General features: G+C 36.3%; 1 protein-coding gene across 1 annotated transcript in view; it reads left to right on the top strand.

Moving 5' to 3' along the window:
• NAV3 (neuron navigator 3) overlaps window positions 1–22,019 on the top strand; it is a 552,011-nt gene that overhangs the window by 204,823 nt on the left and 325,169 nt on the right. The window contains exon 5 of the mRNA XM_007947567.1: window positions 10,410–10,593. Within this exon, the coding sequence (XP_007945758.1) occupies window positions 10,410–10,593 (184 nt within the window). The remainder of the gene's footprint in view (window positions 1–10,409; window positions 10,594–22,019) is intronic.

Here is a 22,019-nt window from a genome sequence, read left to right as displayed (position 1 = left end):
TCTTATGGTTTCTCAGAGTAGTGATTTGTAGTTTTCTTTGTACAGGTCTTTTGTATCCTTTTTGTTATTTGTCATCAAGTTGGACCTGACTCACAGTGACCCCTCCTTGGGTTCCTGAGGCAGTATCACTACAGTAGTAGATTAGCCAACCTTCCTTCAGAGGAGTGGCTGGTAGATTTGAACTTCCAGCCTTCTGGTTAGCAGTCAAGTGCCTTAGGCACTGTGCCACCAGAGCTCCCTAGTGAGGTTTAGTCCCAAGTGTTTTATTTTTTTTTTTGATAGGTATCATAAATGGTATTGATTTCCTTTTCAGCAATCTCTTTGCTGATAGAGAGGAATCCAGCGATTTTTGTATGTTGATCTTGTATCCCACCACTTTGCTAAATCTCTCAGTTAGTTCCAGTAGATTTTTTACTCAGTCTCCTGGGTTTTCTTTGTATAGGATCATATCGTAAGCAAATAAGGATAGTTGCCTAGTGCCTAAGGCATTTGACTGCTAACCAGAAGGCTTGCAGTTCAAACCCAACAGCCACTCCTTGGAAAGATCGGGCAGTCTACTTCCATAGTGATACTGCCTCAGAAACCCAAGGAGGGGTCACTTTGAATCAAATCTGACTCAGTGGCAATGAGTTTGGTTTGGTTTTTGCTTTACCTGTTTGGATGTCTTTGATTTCCTTTTCTTGCCTTATTGAACTGGCTAGGACTTCCAATACACTGTTGAATAGAAGTGGTGTCTGGTTCCTGTTCTCAAGGGGAATGGTTTCAGTCTTTCTCCATTGAGAATAATGGTCATTGTTGGTTTTGCATGTTGTTGTTGTTGTTATGTGACTTCGAGTCAGACCCAACTCATAGTGACCCCTCCTTGGGTTTCCGAGGCAGTATTATTACGGAAGTAGATTGCCCTATCTTCCTTCTGAGGAATGGCTGTTAGGTTTGAACTGCCTTAGGCACTTCTCTACCAGAGTAATGTCCCTTCTATTCCTAATTGGCTGAGAGTCTTAATCAAGAATGGGTGCTGGATTTTATCAAATACCTTTTCTGCATTGATTGGTATGATCATGTGGCTCTTTTCCTTTGTTTGATTTATGTGATGAATGACATTGATTGTTTTTCTAATGCTGAACCATCCTTGTATAGCTGATATGAACCCCAATTGGACATAATGTATTATTTGTTTTGATATGTTGTTGGAGTCTATTGGCAAGGATTTTGTTGAAGGTTTTTGCATCAATATTCATGAGGAATATTGGTCTACAGTTTTCCTTTTCAGTGGATATTGGTCTATAGTTTTCCTTTTTAGTGATATCTTTGTTGGTTTTAGGAGCTCTAGTGGTGTAGTGTCTAAGACATTTGACTGCTAACCAGTAGGCTAGTGATTGAAACCCACCAGCCACTCCTTGGAAGGAAGAATGGGCAATCTACTTCAGTAGAAATACTGCCTTGGAAACCCACGGAGGGGTCACGATGAGTATGATCTGACTTGATGGTAGTGAGTTTGGTTTTTGGTTTGCTGGTTTTGGTATCAGGGTTATCCTGGCTTCATAAAGTGAGTTTGGTAGGATTCCATCATATTCTGTGTCCTGGAATAGTTTGAGTAGGATTGCTATTGTTTCTTCTCTGAATGTTTGGTAGAATTCTACAGTGTAATTACCTGGGCGAGGACTTTTTTTTTGTTGTTGGTAATTGTTTTATGACCAGTTGAATTTCTTCTTTTGTTATATGTCTGTTAAACTTTTCAACCTCGGTCTGTGTTAGTTTAGGTAAATAGTGTGTTTCTAGAAATCTGTCCATTTCTTCTAGATTTTCAAATTTGTTGGAGTACAGTTCTTCATAGTGTCCTGATACTATCTTTTGTATTTCAGTTGGTTCTGTTGTGATGTTGCCCAATTCATTTCTTATTTGTGTTATTTATATTCTTTCCCTCTTTTCCTTTGTTAAATTTGCCAGTGGTTTCTCATTTTTATTAATCTTTTCAAAAAAACAACTTCCGGTCTTGTTGATTTTTTTCTATTGTGCTTCTATTTTTTATTTCATTTATTTCTGCCTGAATCTTTTTTTTTTTTTTTCTTGTGACAATAGGCTTTTTTGCTGTTCTTTTTCTAATTATTTGAGATGTTGGTTTAAGGTGGTGATGTTGGCTCTTTCTTCTTTTTTCATGTTTTGGTATTAAATGCAATAGCATTTGTTGCTATAAATTGGCCTCTCATCATAGATTTTGCTGTGTCCCAAAGATTTTGGTATGTTGTGTTTTCATTCTCTTTTGATTTAAGGAATATTTAAGTTCATTTTTTATTTCTTTTATTACCCCATCATTCTTAAGGAAGGCATTTTTCAGTTTCCATGTGTTTGCTCTTTTTCTGTCGATCTTTCTATTGTTGATTTCTAATTTTATAGCATTGTGATCTGAAAAGATGCTTTGCAGTATTTCAATATTTTTAAATTTATTAAAGCTTGCTTTATGGCCTAACATATGGTCTATCATGGAGAATGTTCCATGTGCACTGGAGAAGAATGTATATTGTGCTGTTGTTGGGTGAAGTGCTGGGTAGATGTCTACAAGGTCAACTTGGGGGATTACATTGTTTAGTTCTTCTGTGTCTTTGTTGTGTTTCTTTCCAGTTCTATCTTTGATTGAAAGTGGTGTATTAAAGTCTCCTACTATGACTGTGGAGTCATCTATTTGCCTTTTAAATTCTGTTAAAGTCTGATTTATGTATGTTGGGGCTCTTTCATTATGTCCATAGATATTTATTATTATTTCTTGTTCAATTGATCCTTTAATTATTACATAACGTCCTTCCTTTTCTCTTATGGTGGTTTTTGTCTTAAAGTCAATTAGATCAGAAATTAATATTTCCACTCCTGCTCTTTTTTGGTTGCCATTTGCTTGATATATCTTTTTCCAACCTTTGATTTTTAGTCTATTTTTGTGTTTGTCCCTATGTTGTATGTGTCTCTTGTAGATAGCATATTGATGGTTTATGGATTTTTATCCATTCTTCATCTCTCCATCTCTTGAGTGATGCATTTAATCCATTGATATTCAATGTGATTACCGGCAAGTATGAATTGGTTGCTGTCATCTTGTTATATATTTCTTTGTGATGTTGCTGATTTCTTTGTTCCATATAATTTTCTGTGCTGAGCTCATTTTGTTTATGAATCATATTATCATTTCCTTCATTGGCATTATTTAAGTATTTGCTAAATATTTGTGCTTGTCCTTTTTTTATTGTGATGTGAAGGTTTATCATTTTTCTTTGAGGTTACCCTGTGATTTATAATTTTCTCCCTGAGTTTAGAATAGTCCAGTCTGTCCTGTAACTCTCTTGACTCCCTCACCATTTAGAAGTTTTGTAACTACAGTATTTTTTCCCTCTTTTTGGTTTGCATTTGTCCTCATTTGCCAATTGATGTCTCTGGTTCCTTGTTTACAAACTTGTAAGCTTATTTTAATTTAGATCATGTGTATTAATGGTAAGTTGTTGTTTGCTATTATTGGTTCTCAGTCCAAAGGACTCACCTTAGTATCTATTGTAAGGTTGGTCTGGTTTTAACAGATCCTCTTAATTTCTGCTTATCTGTAAATCTCCTAATTTCACCATCATATTTGAGGGACAGTTTTGCTGGAATATAATTCTTGGTTGGAAATTTTCTCTTTCAGAGTTTTATGTATACCATCCCATTGCCTTCTCGCCTATGTCGTTTCTACTGAGAAATCAGACCTTAGTCTTATTGGTCGATTGTTGTAGGTAACTTTTCATTTTGTCCATGCTGCTTTCAGAATTCTTTCTTTGTCTTTGGTTTTGGTGAGTATGATGATGATATTTCTTGGTGATTTTCTTTTGGTGTCTATCCTGTTTGGGATTGTTGGACTTCTTGAATAGATATATTCTTATCTTTCATCCTATCAGGGAAATTCTCTTCCAAAAAAATATTGGACAATTTTCTCTATGTCTATGTGTCTGATTACACATAGTTTATTCCTTTTGATGGTATCCCACATGAATCTTAGGTTTTCATCATTTTCTTTTGATCTTTTTTCAGATTTATCCTTTTCCAAAGAAGTGTTCAGGTATTTGTCTTCAATCTCATTAATTCTGTCTTCCATTGATTCAACTCTACTCCATTGCCCTTTCAATGTGTTATCTATTTTTGACAATTTAGAATTAATCTTCGGATTTCTATCTGTAGATTTTGTATCTTTTTTTAATTTTTCATTTATTTTGTCATTTTGCTCTTGTATTTTCTTTGAAAGTTGTTCTAGGGTTTTGTTTATGTTTTCCTTAATTTTGTTAGTGTCTGTCTCTCAATTCTTTGAAGATACCTAAATATAATTCTTTTGAATTCCTTATCAGGGAGTTGCAATGCTGCTGCTTTCTCAGGGATGTGTTCTGAGTCTGTATCCTGCCCTTTGTTTCTGTTGCTTCATTGTGTGGAATGTGAAGGTCTGTTGTCTCTGAGACATTGTGACATTGTTGTATTTATATTTAATTGGTGGTTGTATGTTGGACTGATTAGCCCAAAGTTTTTGTTTTTTTTTTGGATGCATCTGAGTAACTAGGGTACTTTGGTCCTCTATTCGCTAATTAGTAGTGCTTATATACTCACTGCCTGTCTCTTGGTGGGTGTGATAGAGAATGAGAGTGGCAGCACAGATCTCTGTTAACTATTTGTCAAGGGCAGTTTAGGGTGAGTTGGGCTCTTATTGGCAGCCATGTATCATTGGCTAGTTGGTGCAGAAGGAAGTGGTGGCCCTCACTTAGTAAGTAGAACTGCATGTGGTGCTGGTGTGGTTGGATTGTATGGTCATGGTTGTTGTCTCCCACTCAGTTAGACAAAAACAACAATCAAAAAACCATCAAAAATGTAAAAGCAAGGGATAAAAAACACACCACATAAACACACAGGAACAATCACCAAAAAGATTTAAAAAAAGAAGAAAATCAATAAATGGGAGAACATATTTAAAGAAATTATTTTAAAAGCCTAAAGAAATATGAATATAAAAAGGGGTTAAAAAAAATACCCACAATATAGGGGGTGGAGGCATTGAGAGCAAAGAGGTAGAGTAGGAGAATAATGAAGGAAAAAAAAATGGGAAAAATGCAAAAAGAAAAAGTAGGAATGGGGAGAACCACAAGAAAGAAAATAATGGGAACCTGGAAAAGGGAAGAGAGAATAAGCCACAAACTAGAAACTGGGATAGGAAGAAGAAAGAATAATAATAATAAAAGAAGAAGAAAATAATAATAATTTTACAACAAACAAAACAAACAAACTGAAAAAAAGTCAAATCTGGGTGGCGTGTAGCAGGGCATCCAGGCTCCATCAGAGCACACAGACTGGGATGGAATTCCTGCCAGCCCAGGTGAGTGGGGTGAAGTATGGTTGTAATTGCATTCACCAAGAGGTTGTGAGGTATCAAAGTAACAAACAGAATGTTTCACCTTTGCAATCCTCATTGTCCAGAATGTCATTGCAGTCCTCATCAGTGGGAATGTCCTTGCAGTCCCCTGCAAGTGGAGCTTATTCTTAGGTCCCTGGAATCTGAGAGAATGCTGTTGCTTTAAATATCCAAAATGGTCCAAGTGCTTGTAAACATTCAAAATGGCTGCACCCTCCAGACAGCCAAAAGTCTACAGCTTAGTTTGTCTTCTTCTTTGCTGTTTCCCCTTTTATTCAACAACCTCCAGTGCAATTCTCCATGCAGCCCCTGGCTAGCAGTACCGATTTTTAGGTTAATTCTTACATCCTAATACCACTTCGTAATATCCAAATTCTCCATGCCTTCAGGATTGCTAACAATCTGCAGCTCCATATGTTTCCTTTTTCACTGTTTTCATGCAGGTTCTTCTACTAGTTGGAGTTTTGTTCACTTCTGTATCCTTCCTTTCAAAGCTCAGGGATCCAGGATTACCTTCTATGTCTGTGTTAATTGGTTCCTCTTTTCTTTATTGAAGAGGGTCTGTGTAGTTTGTCTGCTTATTCTGCCATCCTACCAGACCTCTAAATTTTCAGTTACTTTTAACAAAATAATATATTTGAATTGTCGTGTTGGTGAACAATATTGCTTGTGCCATGGACTACTAGGAGATCAAACAAATCTTTCTTGGAGGAAATAAAGCCAGAATAGTCTTTAGAAGACTATTCTAAAGATGACGGCCAAACTTCATCTCTTGTACTTTGATTATGTTGTCAGGAGGGACCAACTTCTGGAGAAGTATATTATGCTTGGTAAAGTAGAGGGTCAATGTAAAAAGGGAAGGCCCTGAACAAGATGGGTTGACCCAGTAGCTATGACAATAGGCTCAAGCATGGCCACAATTGTGAGGATGGCTCAGGACCATGCTGTATTTTATTCTGTTGTACATAGCATCACTATGACTTGGAACTGATTCAGTGGCACCTAATAACAAAACATGAACCAATGCTAATTGACAGAAGTTGTGAAATACCAAGACATAATACTGGAAGTGGTCACTTGTTTATGCCACAAAATTTTAAATACAGCTTCCTGGCCAACCAACTGGAAGACATCCATATTTGTGCCCATTCCACAGCAAGGTGATCTAACAGAATATGAAAATTATCAAACAATATCATTTATATCATATCCAAATACAATTTTGCTGAAGATAATCCAAAAATGGTTTCAGCCGTATATCAACAGGGAACTGCCAGAAACTCAAGGCAGAATCAGAAAGGACATGGAATGAAGAGTAACATTGCTTATGTCAGATGGATCTCAATTGAAAGCAGAGAATACCAGAAAGATGTTTACCTGTGTTTTATTGACCATGTGCAGTGTAGTAAATTACTTAGTGTGGCTTTTCTACCCATAAGTCTTTGTAAACTCCAAGGTGGAATTTGCTATGAGCAACTGAGGAGCTCCTGATTGCTAAAGTTGTCCACCTGGAGTATTTCTGTTGGGAGTGGCACAAAACAATGTTCTGGGAGGTTCCCACTCTCTCTCTCAGGTGCTTAGAGTTCCTATGCTATGATTGGCTAGTTTGGCCACTCTGCCAGGCTCAAAATGAGGCCTCCTAAAGGCAGAACTCTCTCTCTCTCTGCTGGTTGAGGAAGATGTGCTGTTGAAAGAGACAAGTGCTCCTGAGAGACACTTGCTGCTGGGAAAGAGACACAAGAGACAGGTATTGCTGAGTAAGACACTGAGGGACATGCCCTGCTGGGGGAGAGACTGTGAGAGACTTGACTGAGAGACTGTGGGCTGGGAGAGAGACTGAGCATTTTTCCTGAACTTGAACTGTTGCCTGGTGCTTCCCTAATAAACCCCATAATCTGTGAGTTCTCTGTGGCCACTGCAGTGAATTATCAAACCGGGCAGATATGCTTTGGGTGCTGCAGGAGGAACAGTTGGTGTAAGGGCTGGAGGGAGGCAGCATGTCTGGCCTCACAAGAATGGGCTTTGGGCTACTGATAGTGATTCTGTCTTCCTCTTGTGGGGTTAGAGGAGATCAGAACATGTGGCCTCTCTGCCTTTTTAGCACCATGCAAAAGCACTCAACTTTATGCATCATAACAAATTATAGATAACATTGCAAATAATGGAAGTTTCAGAGCACTTAATTGGGCTCATGTTGAACCTGTAAAAAGACCATGAGGCAGTTGTTGGAACTAAACAAGGGATTTAAAATCAGGAAAGGTATATGTTAGAGGTGGATCATTTCACTAAACTTACTGAATCTATATGTTTAGCAAATGATTCAAGAAGCTAGACTATATGAAAAAGAACATGACATCAAGATTGGGAGAAGACTCATTAACAAACTGTGATATAGAGATGATAAATCGTGCTTCCTGTAAGTGAAGAGACCTTGAAGCACTTACAGATAAAGATCAAATACTATGGTCTTTGGTCTTCATTAGCCTGTGGATTACAGCTCAACATAAAGAAAACAAAACTTCTCACGACTGGACTAGTAAGCAACATCATGAACATTTTAGAAAATATCAGTGTTGTCAAGGATTTAATTTTACTTGGATCTAAAATCATTGTCCATGGAAACAGCTTTCAAGAAATTAAATGACATTGTATTGGGCAAATCTGCCCTAAAAGACCTCTTTAAAGTATAAAAAAGCAAAGATGTCACATTGAGGACTAAGGTGTACTTGATCCAACTCAAGGTCTTTTCAGTTGTCTTATATGCATGTGAAAGCTGGACAGTGAATTAGGAAGACAGATGAAGATTTGAGGCATTTTATGGTTTTGGTGAAGAATGCTAACTATACTATGGACTCCCAGAAGAACACAAATTTTCTTGAAAGAAGTACAGCTAAAATGCTCCTTAGAAGCAATGATGGTGAGACTTCATCTCATGTCCTTTGAACTTGTAATCAGTGGGGACCAGACCCTGGAGAAGGAAGTCATGCTTAGTAAAGCAGAGTTGTTGTTATTAGGTGCCCTTGAGTTGGTTACAACTTGTAGCAACCCTGTGTCTCAGAACCAACTCAACAGCATCTAACAAAGTAGAGAGTCAGCAAAAAAAAAAAAAAAAAAGAAGACCCTCTGTGAAATAGATTGACTCAGTGGTTGCAACAATGGGTTCAAACAAAGCATGAATTGTGAGGAAGGCACAGGACCGGGCAGTGTTTCCTTCTGTTGTGCATAGGGTTGCTATGACTCAGAGCCAACTCCTTGGCACCCAATAACAACAACAAATGAAACACCCAGCCCTCTAGGACCTGCATCAAAAATAATTTTAATTAGGAATATTAATTTTACACAAAAAATTCTGTTAGAAACTTATAGATTTTGATAATTTAGGTTGGCCAGATTTTTCACTACAATTAATTTGCTTAAGAAAGCTTTTCCCTAGACATGTTAGAAGTACTAGACATTTCTAAGTTTTTTAAATTTTGTTGTCATTAAAAAAGAGAAATTATGTAGCTTGAAGTATAAAGGATATTTTGTAAAATTATTTACTTTTCTCAATTTTTCTTTCCTATTAAAATTTTCAATAAGTTAACATTTTCTTTATACTTATATTGTGATGCACAATTAAGTTATACATTTCATACCAAAAAGCTTATTTCCAAACATAAGTGGTGGTTCTAAGTGATTAAAGGAAGGCTAGCAATGCTACCATTTGTTTTGCCTCTTTCTTCTCACATAACATCTCTTAATAGATGTCTTACTAAAAACCTATTTCTTTTTATTCAAGCTTTAAAAATATATGGATACTTAAAAATGACTTTCTAAATTAATTAAACATATATAATAAAGTAAAAAAAATAAACATTATCTTTAAATAAAACTATTCAGCTTTACCAGGATAAAATTACTACTTTTCTCATTTAATCTTCAGAGTGTTCAAGCCAAGTCTTCTATATTGTGGGAACTGTGAGGAAGGTCTGGAGAAAGAAAAAACTCAGAAGCTTATTTTATATGAGTAATCCCACTGCAGAGTGTGGATGACATGATAAACTATCAGAGAACAAGAAACTTAAGTTCTTAAACTCTACTTATTAATGTTCCTAAACTCTAAATGGGGACATAAAGCCTTGACCTCACAGCAGGAAGTATTTTATTGCAATACCAAGTTTTACTTAAAATATGATTACAGGTTATTTAGCCTTATTTCAAACTTTGCTTTTTTCTCCTAAGAAAGTTTATACTTGTAACTATAGGAGAAAAAAACTAGGCCCTTGTTTTAACCTACTTTCTGCATTTAATTTTTTCAATTATTATAGAAACTTACACAAGAGCCCCATGTGTTATATCAGGATTTCCACTTAAATGTATTTGTGTTGTCTAAAGTCTTGTAAGCTGAACCTTATGATTCATTAATGTATATTACAGATTAAAAATAAAAGGTATATTAACAATGATACCATGTATTCTTGTCTCTGAAAGATTATGTATAAATACATGTATGTTGCTGGATGGTTTTGAAGGCATGTTGCCTGCTATAAATCCAGTTGATATTATGAGTTCCACCCACTCTGTCAGTATTTATAAATGCAGGCAACTAACATGTAAATGGGTTTTTTCATCCAGTTCGTAGCCACTGCTATTTGGTAACAGCTGTGTATATTTCTGAGGAAAGCAGAATGCTAAATAAAATGATTAGGACGAAAGAGAAGCACATCCATTTCTAAGAAGCTAACTCTAGAAAAATTGTAGTTCAGGGAGTGCAGACTATCTCTTTTGATAAGGTTTATTCTCTCCACCTTCCATCCCTTCATTCTCTCCCTGAAATTCTAAGCCATGTGGAAATGTTAGCATATTTCAGAAATTCAGGTTTCCTTGAGTCTATGGCTGAGACTCCAATTGTACTTCTATCTTTATAGATTCAGTTTAAAAGGATTATAGCTAGAACTTCATTTGCAAAAAAAAAGTCATTTGATTTATATTGTACTGTTTTTATATTTTTCGTTTTATGCAGAAATAAGAAATGGAAATTTAAAAGCCATTCTAGGACTGTTTTTCAGTTTGTCTCGCTACAAACAGCAACAGCACCATCAACAACAGTATTACCAGTCCTTGGTGGAACTTCAGCAGCGAGTCAGTCACACTTCCCCTCAGCCAGAAGCCAGTCAGTCCAAAACACAACAAGATATGCAGTCCAGGTAAGAAAGGAAAGCAGTGGACGTTATATAAAATGAATTTGGCTAGATGCAGCTTATTTTTTAACAAATTATTGTTTGCAGGTTTTAAAAATTACATTTTTATAGTTGTATCAGTGTGATGGGATTATTGGTGATGCTATAGAATTTAAGATCATTTTCCTTTTGATTGGACAAGCAATATCTAAGGTGAATATTTTTATTTTATTAAGAATGATTACTATTCTGTATCAAAGTGTGTGACATGCCTTCAGTGCAAGTAATTTGACATGGCTACTTTCTTCTACAAAGCATTTTAGTGTTTAGAATGTGGTCTTAAGTCTTAGTCTTTTGTTGTATCGTTGATTAATTAAACCACTTAAATGTATCAAAAAGTTAAAATTTGTTAAACAGCACTTTGCATGTTTGGGAATACAGAGTTTTTTATGTGAGATTGTGTGTGTGTGTGTGTGTGTGTGTATTTATATACACATATATGTATTTGACTTAAGTCATTCGGTGCATGCAGACACAGTTACCACATATGGTGGCCACTTCCTTCCATTACTACTTTTTTAACTGTTTTCCATTTTGGATTTATATTAGTTGAGGTTCAACCAGAAAAGTAGAACCAATAGGAGACCTATAATAGATTTATTACTAATAATTGGTTTACATTATTGTAGGGGCTGGCTCGGAAAAATCTAAAATCCTAAGAAAAGCCTGTGAGGAAGGGCAGGCTAGCACCCTTCGGCACAAGCTGAAACTACATTGTTGTTGTTGTAGATCCTGACTCAAGGCTACCCCACCATATAGACTAGAACTGCACTCCATAGGGTTTGCAAGACTGTGAGCTTTTGGAGGCTTGTCTTCCCACATGCCTCTGGATGGGCCCAAACTGCAAGCAGTCAAATGGTTAACTGTTTGTGCCACTGTAGGACTCAGAAATTGCAAAACACAGGAGGAATTTCTTCCTGTCTCAAGGAAGCCTTGTTCCTGCTTTTAGGCCCATCAACTGGTTGAATCAGTCCCACTCAGATAATCTAGGATAATCATTTTTACTTAAAGTTAACTGATTTTATACTTTAATCACATCTACAAAGCACTTTATCAGCAACTTCTAGATTAGTGTTTGATTGAACTGGCAACTGTGGTTTAGCCAAGTTGACAGATAAAAAAAAAAAAGACTATTGTGGAATGAAATTAAGTTAACAACTTAATTAAAAGTCAAGTTGTTATACTTGTTCATTTTTCATTACTAGAGAATTAAGAAAGTAGCTAGCTCTCTTGCATATATAGCAGTGGTTCTTTTTCTTAAGATGGAAGGATTTCCAAGATGAAAATACTCTTTATCACCTTTAAAAATATGTACACATATCAAATGTATGCATATGTTTAACTTTTTCCATCTTAGAAGCCAGACTGAAACCTGAGAATACTCAGTTTACTTTGAGTCTGTTTTTGGCAATTAGTAGTGACTCAAAAGTTAAAATAAAAATCTAAAAATATATTCACAAGCAACCCCCACTTGCTGTCAAATGCTAAGCAATTCAGTAATACCCTTCTTTTTTGTTGTCAACAAGCCCTCATGTGGAATCTCTCTTAACGCTAAACAAATATTTCTTTGTCTATATAGTCATATAAACTCTATTCCCTTTGACTAATTTTTACCCAGTAGTGAATTATTAAACCATTAAAGAAAAATCATAGTTAGAAAATAAAAATAGAATATACTATAAAGCTTATGGAGCAGTGTGTATATTTCTCATCACTCAAAAATACATATATATTGTTTAAGAGACATGTCTTTTTTTGTGGATGGCTGGTAGAAAGAAATCTCAATTTTGGAAACTAGTAGAAATAATAGCTCCTAGAGTTTGGTTTAAGCCATATGAAAGGACAAGAAGCAAGAAAAATGGATGAGAAAATAAAGGAAAGAAAATGGTTTTGTACAAAGCATGTTTATTCTAGAAGTGATATGAAATATCATTTATCTTTATTTTTTTTTTTTACCTCATTCTACTTCCGTATCACCCTTGTGGAATTTCTTGTCCAGAATTTCTCTGTAATGATAGTCTTTTGAGGGAGATGTTATTTCTTTCCCAATTCTTCTTGCTGATTAAACATAACTGTTCGTGAGTCTGTTGAATATTTTTAAACATAAGACCATATATAACAGCCAAGGTAATTTCACACTATTTTTGGAAGAGTGTCTCTTCGTGCTGAAAAGTTATGAAAAGTGTTATTTTAAACAGTGCCCTTTAAGATTGAGGTAGACTCAAATAATATATATTACTTTCAGATTAATATTTAATTTTGTAAATGTTTATGGAACATTTGCTGTACTAAATGCAGTACTCTCTACTAAGGGCATTAATAGTGACATGGGCTTTGATATAGAGGAGCTCAAAGTCTAAGGACTATGAAGAAATATGTCAGAATTCTGTGAGATTTGATAAAAAAAATATTGCTATTTTAATTGTAATATAATCTGTTGTATGTTTGAAAATAATTATATTTCAGATAATACTTATATTTGCATAGATTAGATGTATTTAATTAGTCTATGAATTAGAAATTTTTTTTGTAATCTTACATGTAACAATTGATGTATTATTTTCCAAAAGTTCCTGGTGATAATATAGATAGGAAAAGAAATATGATCTCTATATATTAGAACCAAGACAACTAATGCAGAAAAAAAGAAATACAGCAACACATTTATCTTCATTTGCTCAACGTGAGTCATAAATCATGACTTTTGAGCCTTGCTAGTTATTTTCAAATAAATAGCTTAAGTAACAGGCTGCTAGCAAGGATTGTGAGGCTGGCACAGGACTGGGCATAGTTTTTTCTTTGGTTGTACATAGGGTTGCTGTGAGTTGGAGCCAACTTGACAGCACCTAACAACAAAAAAACATATTATTATATATATTTAGCTATAAAGTGCAATTATATTTTTCTCTTTTCGCTAATAAATAGCTGAGGGCACATTCTTTCAGTTTAATAAGAATGTTTTTGTTTTGTTGTTTGCTTATGACATAAATGCATATAATTCTATAACATTCATTTTGTAGATTAAAAATTTTAAGATTTGTTTTTGCTATTTCAAAAAATAATTCTAGGTATTTTCCATCAATTTATACATCTTTCATGTAAAAAGAAATTTTGATATAAAGGCTAACAAGTTAAATATACTAAAAAGAAATTAAAACATGGCCAAGATGAATAAAGTGTGAATAAGATTAAACTCCCAGCTTCCTCTCCACCCTTGCATATATGTTTGTGGATACTTTTTGTGTGTGCAAGGAGTTCTGGTGGCATAGTGCCTAAGGTGGTTGACTGCTAACCAAAAGACTGGAGGTTCAAACCTACCAGCCCCTCTGTAGAAGGAAGACTGGGCAATCTACTTCTGTAAATATTTACTGCCTCGGAAACCCAATGAGGGTCACTATAAGTCCCAATCGACTGGATGGCAGTGAGTTTGGAGTTTTTGGGTTTTGTGTGTGCAGGCATGTGGGTGAGTGTTTCCTGTTAAAATGGTGCTTAGATAATAAGAGCACTCCTCTGTGATCAGACTGCCTGAATTTATATCCCTGTTCTACCACTTTCTAATTGTGTGACCTTGGTCATCTTACTTTCACTTCTGTCTGTTTCAGTTTCCTCATTTATTCAAAGAGAATTACAAAAAAAAAAAAAAAAAAAGTGTTTCTGATCCCAGAAGGCTGTTTTTGGATTACATGAGTCAGTACATACACTTTTAACATACCTGGCATGTATCCTTTCTCTGCTCAGAACACTGAAGTGGTCTTATGTTCCCACCATCCCCATGGCTATTTCCTCTGACTATTTTCTCTACCTGAAGTATTCTTCCTCAGAGAGCCACTTGGCTAAATCTCATCTCTTTAAGTCAACTGTTCAAATGTTACATTCGCAGTGATGCTTATTTTAATTACCCTTTAGATACTACAGCCTTCTCACTCCACTCTGCATTGTACCTGGCTGCTGCTGCTGCTGCTGCTGCTGTTGTTGTTAGGGGCCATCAAGTGTCTTCCTATTCATAGCAATTGTGTTCCCAACACAAGGAAACACTGCTCAGCTCTGCGCCAACCTCACAATCATTGCTATTTTGGAGCCCATTGTTGTAGCCACTGTGTCAATCCATCCTGTGGAGGATCTTCTTTTTGAATGACACTCTGCTTTACCTAGTATGATGTCCTTATCCAGAACTGGTCCCGCCTGGTAACAGGTTCAAAGTACGTAAAACTAAATCTCATTGTCCTTACTTCAAAGGAGCATTCTGACTGTACTTCTTTCAACATAGATTTGTTTGTTCTTTTGGCAGTATATTTAATATTCTTCACCAATGCCATAATTAAGTGCGTTAGTTCTGCTGGTCATCCTTGTCCATTGTCCAGCATCCACATGCCTATGAGGCAGTTGAAAATATGCTTCATCAGGCATACCCTGGTCATCAAAGTGGCATCTCTGTTTTTAACACTTTAAAGAGGTCTTTTGCAGATTTGCTCAATGCAGTATGTCACTTGATTTCTTAATTGTTGCCTTCATCCATGTTAATTATGGACCTAAGTAAAATGAAATTCTTGACAATGTCAGTATATTCTCTGTTTATCATGATATTGCTTATTGGTTCACTTGTGAGCATTTTTGTTTTCTTTATGTCGAAGTGTAATATATACTGAAGGCTTTGTTTTTGTTCTTCATCAGTAAGTGCTTCAAGTCCTCTTCACTTTCAGCAAACAAGGTTTTGCCATCTGTATATCACAACTGATTCCAGCTCATGGCGACCCCATGTGCAGAGAATTGCTTCACAGTGACCTTTCAGAAGCAGTTAGATGGCCTGTCTTCTGACGTGCCTCTGGGTGGCTTTGAATTGGCAACCTTCCAGTTAGTTGTTGATCACTTAAACCCAGGAATGCCTGTAACATTGATAAATACTTCTAAATTAAAAATGTATAAACCTGTTTTAGGAATTTGGAAGATTATAATCTCAATAGATGATCATTTTCCTGTCTGCTTTTCATTTTGTAGGAATAAATTGAAAAATGTGTCCACTTGGAGTGTAAATGAACTTAGCTCTACAGAACTCACAGATTGAGTTACAAATTCCCTGGGTAAATTTTAATTGAGTGACTTGTCAGTTTCTTTTGCCACCCCTTCCAAGGCCCCTGTGACTCCCGCCACACACGTTGTTCTTAGAACATCTTCCCATTCAGGATACTGGCCCTCCAGAGTCTCTTTTCCAGGAAACATCACTTCCTTCTGGGAGATTCACTCTGAAACTGGGACGATTTACAGCTTTTCATCCTGAGGCTGTAAATCTTGAAAAGTGTATAAGGAAATTTAATTTAAGATGACAGGAAGGATCAGTAATTTAAGCCCTTGTGAACTTGGTTTCAATTAGTTGCTTGACTCCATTCTATGTTGTGGCCTTTGGTATGCTCTTTGAAAATATCAGTTAATCAGTTAAACTTTAAACCAAAAAACTGGGATGCTTATGACCCTTAAAATATGTGTGTGTGTGTGTGTGTGTGTGTGTATATATATATATGTATATAATTTGTTGTTGTTGTTATGTGCCGTCAAGTCGGACCTGACTCATGGTGATCCCCTCCTTGGGTTTCCAAGGCAGTATCACTACAGAAGTAGATTGCCCCATCTTCCTTCCAAGGAGTGTCTGGGAGTTTGAACCACCAGCCTTCTGGTTAGCAGTCAAGTGCCTTAGGCACTATGCTACCAGAGCTCCTATATATATATATCCATATCCTAAAGAGCAATGATTGAAGGGGAAAAATATTATGTTTTAATTTACTGAATTGGGTGTCATATAAGAGAGAGTATGTGTGTGTATGTGGGCATGTACACATACACACATACACATGCTTTGGTTATGCTATATATTCCATTATTTAAAAAGCTTGACAGACACTCCTATTTCTGTTGTTAAAGATGGAGGAGCTTCTATACAGTTTTCGTTACATTAGAATCTGGCAGGCATGGACTTGATTTTTTCTGCAGATTCCCTGTGGTATGCATTGGCAAGTGTTTTTTTCCTCCTAAATATTGTTTATTTTGCTGTTATTGTATAAATTATACACAGAAAAATGTAAATAGTTCCTGCATGTACAATTTTAGGACATTGATTACATTCTTCAAGTTGTGTAACCTTTTCACTCTCCTTTTTTGAGTTTTTCTTCCATTATTAACCTAAACTCACTTCCCCCTAAGATTTCTATATAATCTCTCTAGTTGCTGTTGTCAATTTGATTCCATATAGAAAGTTCTTCAAAGAGCGTGTGCTGAAGGGAGAACTTTTTTACTAGTTAAGCTAAGCTATTTTTGTTTTAAGATGAACTCAGGGAATATTTTTGGTTTATGGTTTACAGGTTATCTCAAGGCAACAGTTTTGGGGGTTTATCCACCCTTCATTGCTCCAGAAAGTATAGAGCCCATGAGAATTTGAAATTCATGTCTGCATTGTTCCCCTTTTATCAGGATTCTTCTGATCAAAAATATTCTTGATCAAAAATATTCTTGATCAAAAATATTGCTCTTCTGGTCTCATAGCAAAAGAGGCACTTGTTCATGTAGGCAATTAGCCATCTACTCCATATCCTCCTCCTATTCCTGAGTCCCGTGCCTCTGCTGCCCCAGGTGAATAGAGACCAATCATTGTGCCTTGCAACCTTCTAAGATCCCAGGCACTTAGCAATGAAGTAGGAGGTAGAACAGAAGCACTAAACATGTCATTAGGCCAATTAACTAGGCTATCCCAGGAAACCACTACCCTAAACCTCCAAACCAAGAAACCAAATCTCATAGTTTTGGTTGTAAATATGCAGGCTCAACAGTTGCTCTTTATTTTTCTTATTGTTGTAAATATATAAATATATCACACAACTTTTGCCAATTCAACTTTTTACAGGTGTTCAACTTCTTGACAGCAATTACAATAATTGGCTGTGTAACCCTACCCTTAATCAGTGTGTTTTCCCGCACAACTATTAAACTTCATTTCTGGTTCCTCATCCCTGGTAACTACTAATAAACTTAGTCTCTATAGATTTGCCTTTCTTGTCTTTTTGTATAAATGAGATCACACAATATTTGTCCTTTTGTGATTGGCTTAGTTTGCTAATCATATCTTCAAGCTTCATCCTATTGTAGCTTGTATAAAGTCTTCATTTATCCTATTCACTCACTGCCATAGAGTCGGATCTGACTCATAGTGACCCCTCCTTGGGTTTCCGAGGTGGTATCACTTCAGAAGTAGATTGCCCAACCTTCCTTCTGAGGAGTGGCTGGTGGGTTTGAACTGCCAGCCTTCTGGTTAGCAGTCAAATGCCTTAGGCACTACACTACCAGAGCTCCCATTTCTCCTACTAACTGAGTAGTATTCCATTATATATATGTACCACATTTTGTTTAGCTATTTGTCCGCTGACGAGCGTTTAGATTCTTTGTACCTTTTGGCTATTGTGAATAGTGCTACAATGAACATTGGTGTACACATCTCTTTTTGAGTCTCTGCTTTCACCTAGGGAGCTCTGGTGGCGTAATGCCTAAGGCATCTGCCTGCCAGAAGGCTGGAAGTTCAAACCCACCAGCCACTCTTGGGAAGGAAGATTAGGCAACCTACTTCCGTAGTGATACTGCCTCAGAAACCCACGGAGGGGTCTCTGAGTTGGACCTGACTCCAGGGCAATGCGTTGTTTTGTGTTGTTGCTTTCACCTAGGAGTGAATTTCTGGGTCATATGATAGTTCTGAAGAGCTCTGGTGGTGCAGTGATTAAAGCATTTGGCTGTTAACAAAAAGTTTGATATTTGAACCCACCAGCCACTCCATGGGAAAAAGATGAGGCAGTCTGCTTCTGTAAAAAATTACAGGCTTGGAAATGCTCTAGAACAGTTCTATTCTGTTCTACAGAGTCATTATGAGTTGGATCAACTCAATGGCAGTGGTTCTGCTAGTTCTATTTTTAGTTTTTTGAGGAAATGCTGCACTGTTTTCCACAATGGCTATTCCATTTTACATTCACAACAGTAATGGATAAGGATTCCAATTGTGCCATATCCTCACCAACTTTTTTTTTTTTTTTTTTTAAATCTTAGCTATCCTCTCAGTGGGAGTGAAATGATACCTCATTGTGGTTTGATTTGCATCTCTCTGATGGCTAATAACTCTGAACATCGTTTCAAGGGTTTAGTGGACATTTGAATATCCTCTGGTGAAATATCTTTTCAAATTGTTTGTTAATTTTATAATTGGGTTATTTGTCTTTTTATTTTTATGTTGTTGAAATTCTTTATGTATTTTGGCTACTAAATTCCTGTCAGATATATGGATTCTGAAGATTTTCTCCCACTCAGTAGCTTGTCATTTCAATTTTTTGTTAAAATCATTTGATAAACCAATTTTTTTTTTTTTTTTTTAATTTTAGGAGGCACATTTATTTATGTTCCCTTTTTTCTGTTTGTGCTTTTGTTGTTATTATTCCTAGGTAACCTACTGTTGAAAGCTAAGCCTGACAGTGTTGCCCCTGCTTGTTTGTCTAAGTATTTTATGGTTTCAGTTTCCACATTTAGGCCCTTAATCCATATTTTATTTGTTTTGGTGTATGGTGTGAGAATGGAGCCTGTTTCCTTTTTCTGCATGTCAAAATCCAATATTCTCAACACAGTTTATTGAAGAAATGCTCCTTTCCCTATTGAATGGTCTTAGGATCCTTGTCAAAAATCAGTTGACCATAGATGTGTGGGTTTGTTTCTGGACTCTCAATTCTATTCCACGGGTTTGTATGTCTGTTTTTATACCAGAACCAGGCTGTTTTGATGTCTGTAGCTGTATGAAATGTTTTAAAATCAGGAAGTGTGAGTCCTCCTATTTTGTTCCCTTTCAACATTGTTTTTGCCATTTGGGGCTTCTTGCCATTCCATATAAAGCTGAGGATTGGTTTTTCTATTTCAGTAAAGAGGGTTGTTTTACTATTTCAGTAAAGTATATTTAACCTGCTAAAATACCAACGTTCTTACCTTAATATTAGAACAGAACATGGCATAATTTGTGTATCAAATGTCTATTTAGCACATCACTGGGAGCTCTGGTAGTTATAATGCCTAAGGCATTTGACTGCTAACCAGAAGGCTGGCGGTTCAAACCCACCAGCCTCTCCTGGAAGGAAGACTGGACAATCTACTTCTGTAGAGATATCGCCTCGGAAACCCAAGGAGGGATCGCTATGAGTTTGATTCAACTTGAGAGCAGTGAGTTTTTTTTTTTTTTTAAGCACATCACTTAGCATATAATATATACTCTAAGAAGCCTCTTTCATCTTCTCTTCTTCCATCTTAAGAGCATATTAAATGCATATTAAAATATATTGACCCACATTAGAAACCTGCAGACATCCTCATCATTGTTCCTCCTTTTGTCATTTTTCCCTAGTCATATTCTGTCCATTCCACTTCACACTAGTGTTAAATATATAAAAATAATTCAAATAATATCCCTGTGTTTACGAATAACAGTTTAATGCCCAGCCCTTTTCATGTCCTGTCCATTTATACAGAGTTACCTCTTTTATTATTTTATTTTATTTATTAGTTACTATCAGATAATACACAAAATACTTTTGCCACTAGATTTTATTCGATAATTTGGTCATTATCTTTTATTCACACTCCCTCATCTCCTACATCCCCCAATTAATTTATACAACAAGTATACTTAGTATATTCCAACCATTCTTTTAGGTACTGGAGATATGTCAGAGTATAAAATAGATTGTAATATCCTTACCTTAAAGCTTACTCTTCTGAGCATAGTCAAACAATAAAAAATTAATTAACATACATACCAGTAATTTGACAGAAAATGATAAGAGAAAAATAAATCAGGAGAGAAAAATCAGACATCTAGCAGATGTATATTTGAAAATTTGAATAGAGTAGTGATAGAAATCTCCATTCAGACAGTGCCATTAAACAAAGGAAATGGGTTAACTATCTGTGTAGACATCTTGGGGTGCATGTCTCCAGGGCAATGAAAGAACAAATGATAAGACCTTTCATCAGGAACCTGTCTGGTTTAAGAAGAGAAAATATTCTAGTTTGGATGTATCAGGGGAAATGAGGCAGCAGAAGACTAAGATATAATTCAGAGTAAAACCAAACCAAACGCACTGCCGTCATGTGGTCCAGACTCATAGTGACCCCTCCTTGAGTTTCCAAGGCAGGATCTCTACGCAAGTAGATTGCCCAACCTTCCTTCCAAGGAGTGGCTGGTGGGTTTGAACCACCAGCCTTCTGGTTAGCAGTCAAATGCCTTAGGCACTATGCCACCAGAGCTCCTATAATTCAGAAGGGGGTCACAATATTAAGGACCATTGTAAGGACTCTGATTTTTCCTCCAAGAGAGATGGGAAGCTACTATGTGCCATAAGGAGGAATATAAGCAGAGTATAAATCAAAGAGTCATTCTGGTGCTGTGTGGAGAATGCTTGGGAGTGTGGAAGGAGTAAAAGTGATAAGTCATGGTAAATAGTCTAGGCAACCATGGTTTAAGTGGGAGAGAATGTTAAAGTTCAAATATATTTTGAAAATTGTGTCAATATAAATAGCCTACAGATTTGTAGATGTATTGATAAACAAAGAAGAGACCCTAACACTGTTAGCATTAGCCATTCAAAGCTGGAAATGGAAAAGAATGGGGAAGGAGCATATTACGTAAGGAGAAGGTCAGATATTTAATGCCAATTTTTAAATGTTTCCTAGATATATCTAAGTGGAAATATTGACATAATTAGAATAGCAAGACTGCATTTCAAGGGTGAAGTGTAAGCTATAAAAATCTATGAGATTCGACATTATGAAGTCACCAGAAGTCTTATATATACATGAGGAAGAGAAGAGGATTGAAAACTGGATCAGGAGCAAACCAATGTTTAGAGATTGTGGAGATAATAAGACTTGATAGAGGAGACTGAAAAGAGGAAACCTGTAAAGTAGGAAGAAAACTAGGAGAACTTGGTGTCCTGGAATGTAAGTAAAGAGCATGTTTCAAAGAAGAAGGGGAGCTCAATGGTAATAATTTATATATAGTTGCTACTCTGTTCTAGCCACCATTTTAAGTGCTTTATGCAAAAACCCAAAAATAAAGCCCCTTGCCATTGAGTCAGTTCCAACTCATTGTTACCCCATAGGTCAGAGTAGAATTGTCCCTAAAGGGTTTCCAAGGCTATAATCTTTATGGAAGCAAACTGCCACATATTTCTCCTATAGAGTAGCTGGTGGGTTTGAACTGCCTAACTTTTGGTTAGCATCTGAATGCATAACCACTGCCCCACCAGGGCTTGCTTTATGCATGTTGTTGTTATGTGCCATCGAGTCTGACCCAACTCATAGAGACCCCTCTTTGGGTTTCCGAGGCA

Source organism: Orycteropus afer, unplaced genomic scaffold, assembly GCF_000298275.1.
Source record: "Orycteropus afer afer isolate SDZICR_OR568_19922 unplaced genomic scaffold, OryAfe1.0 scaffold00190, whole genome shotgun sequence".
NCBI classification, from domain to species: Eukaryota; Metazoa; Chordata; class Mammalia; order Tubulidentata; family Orycteropodidae; genus Orycteropus; species Orycteropus afer.
This window is presented reverse-complemented; position numbering and strand designations above follow the sequence as displayed.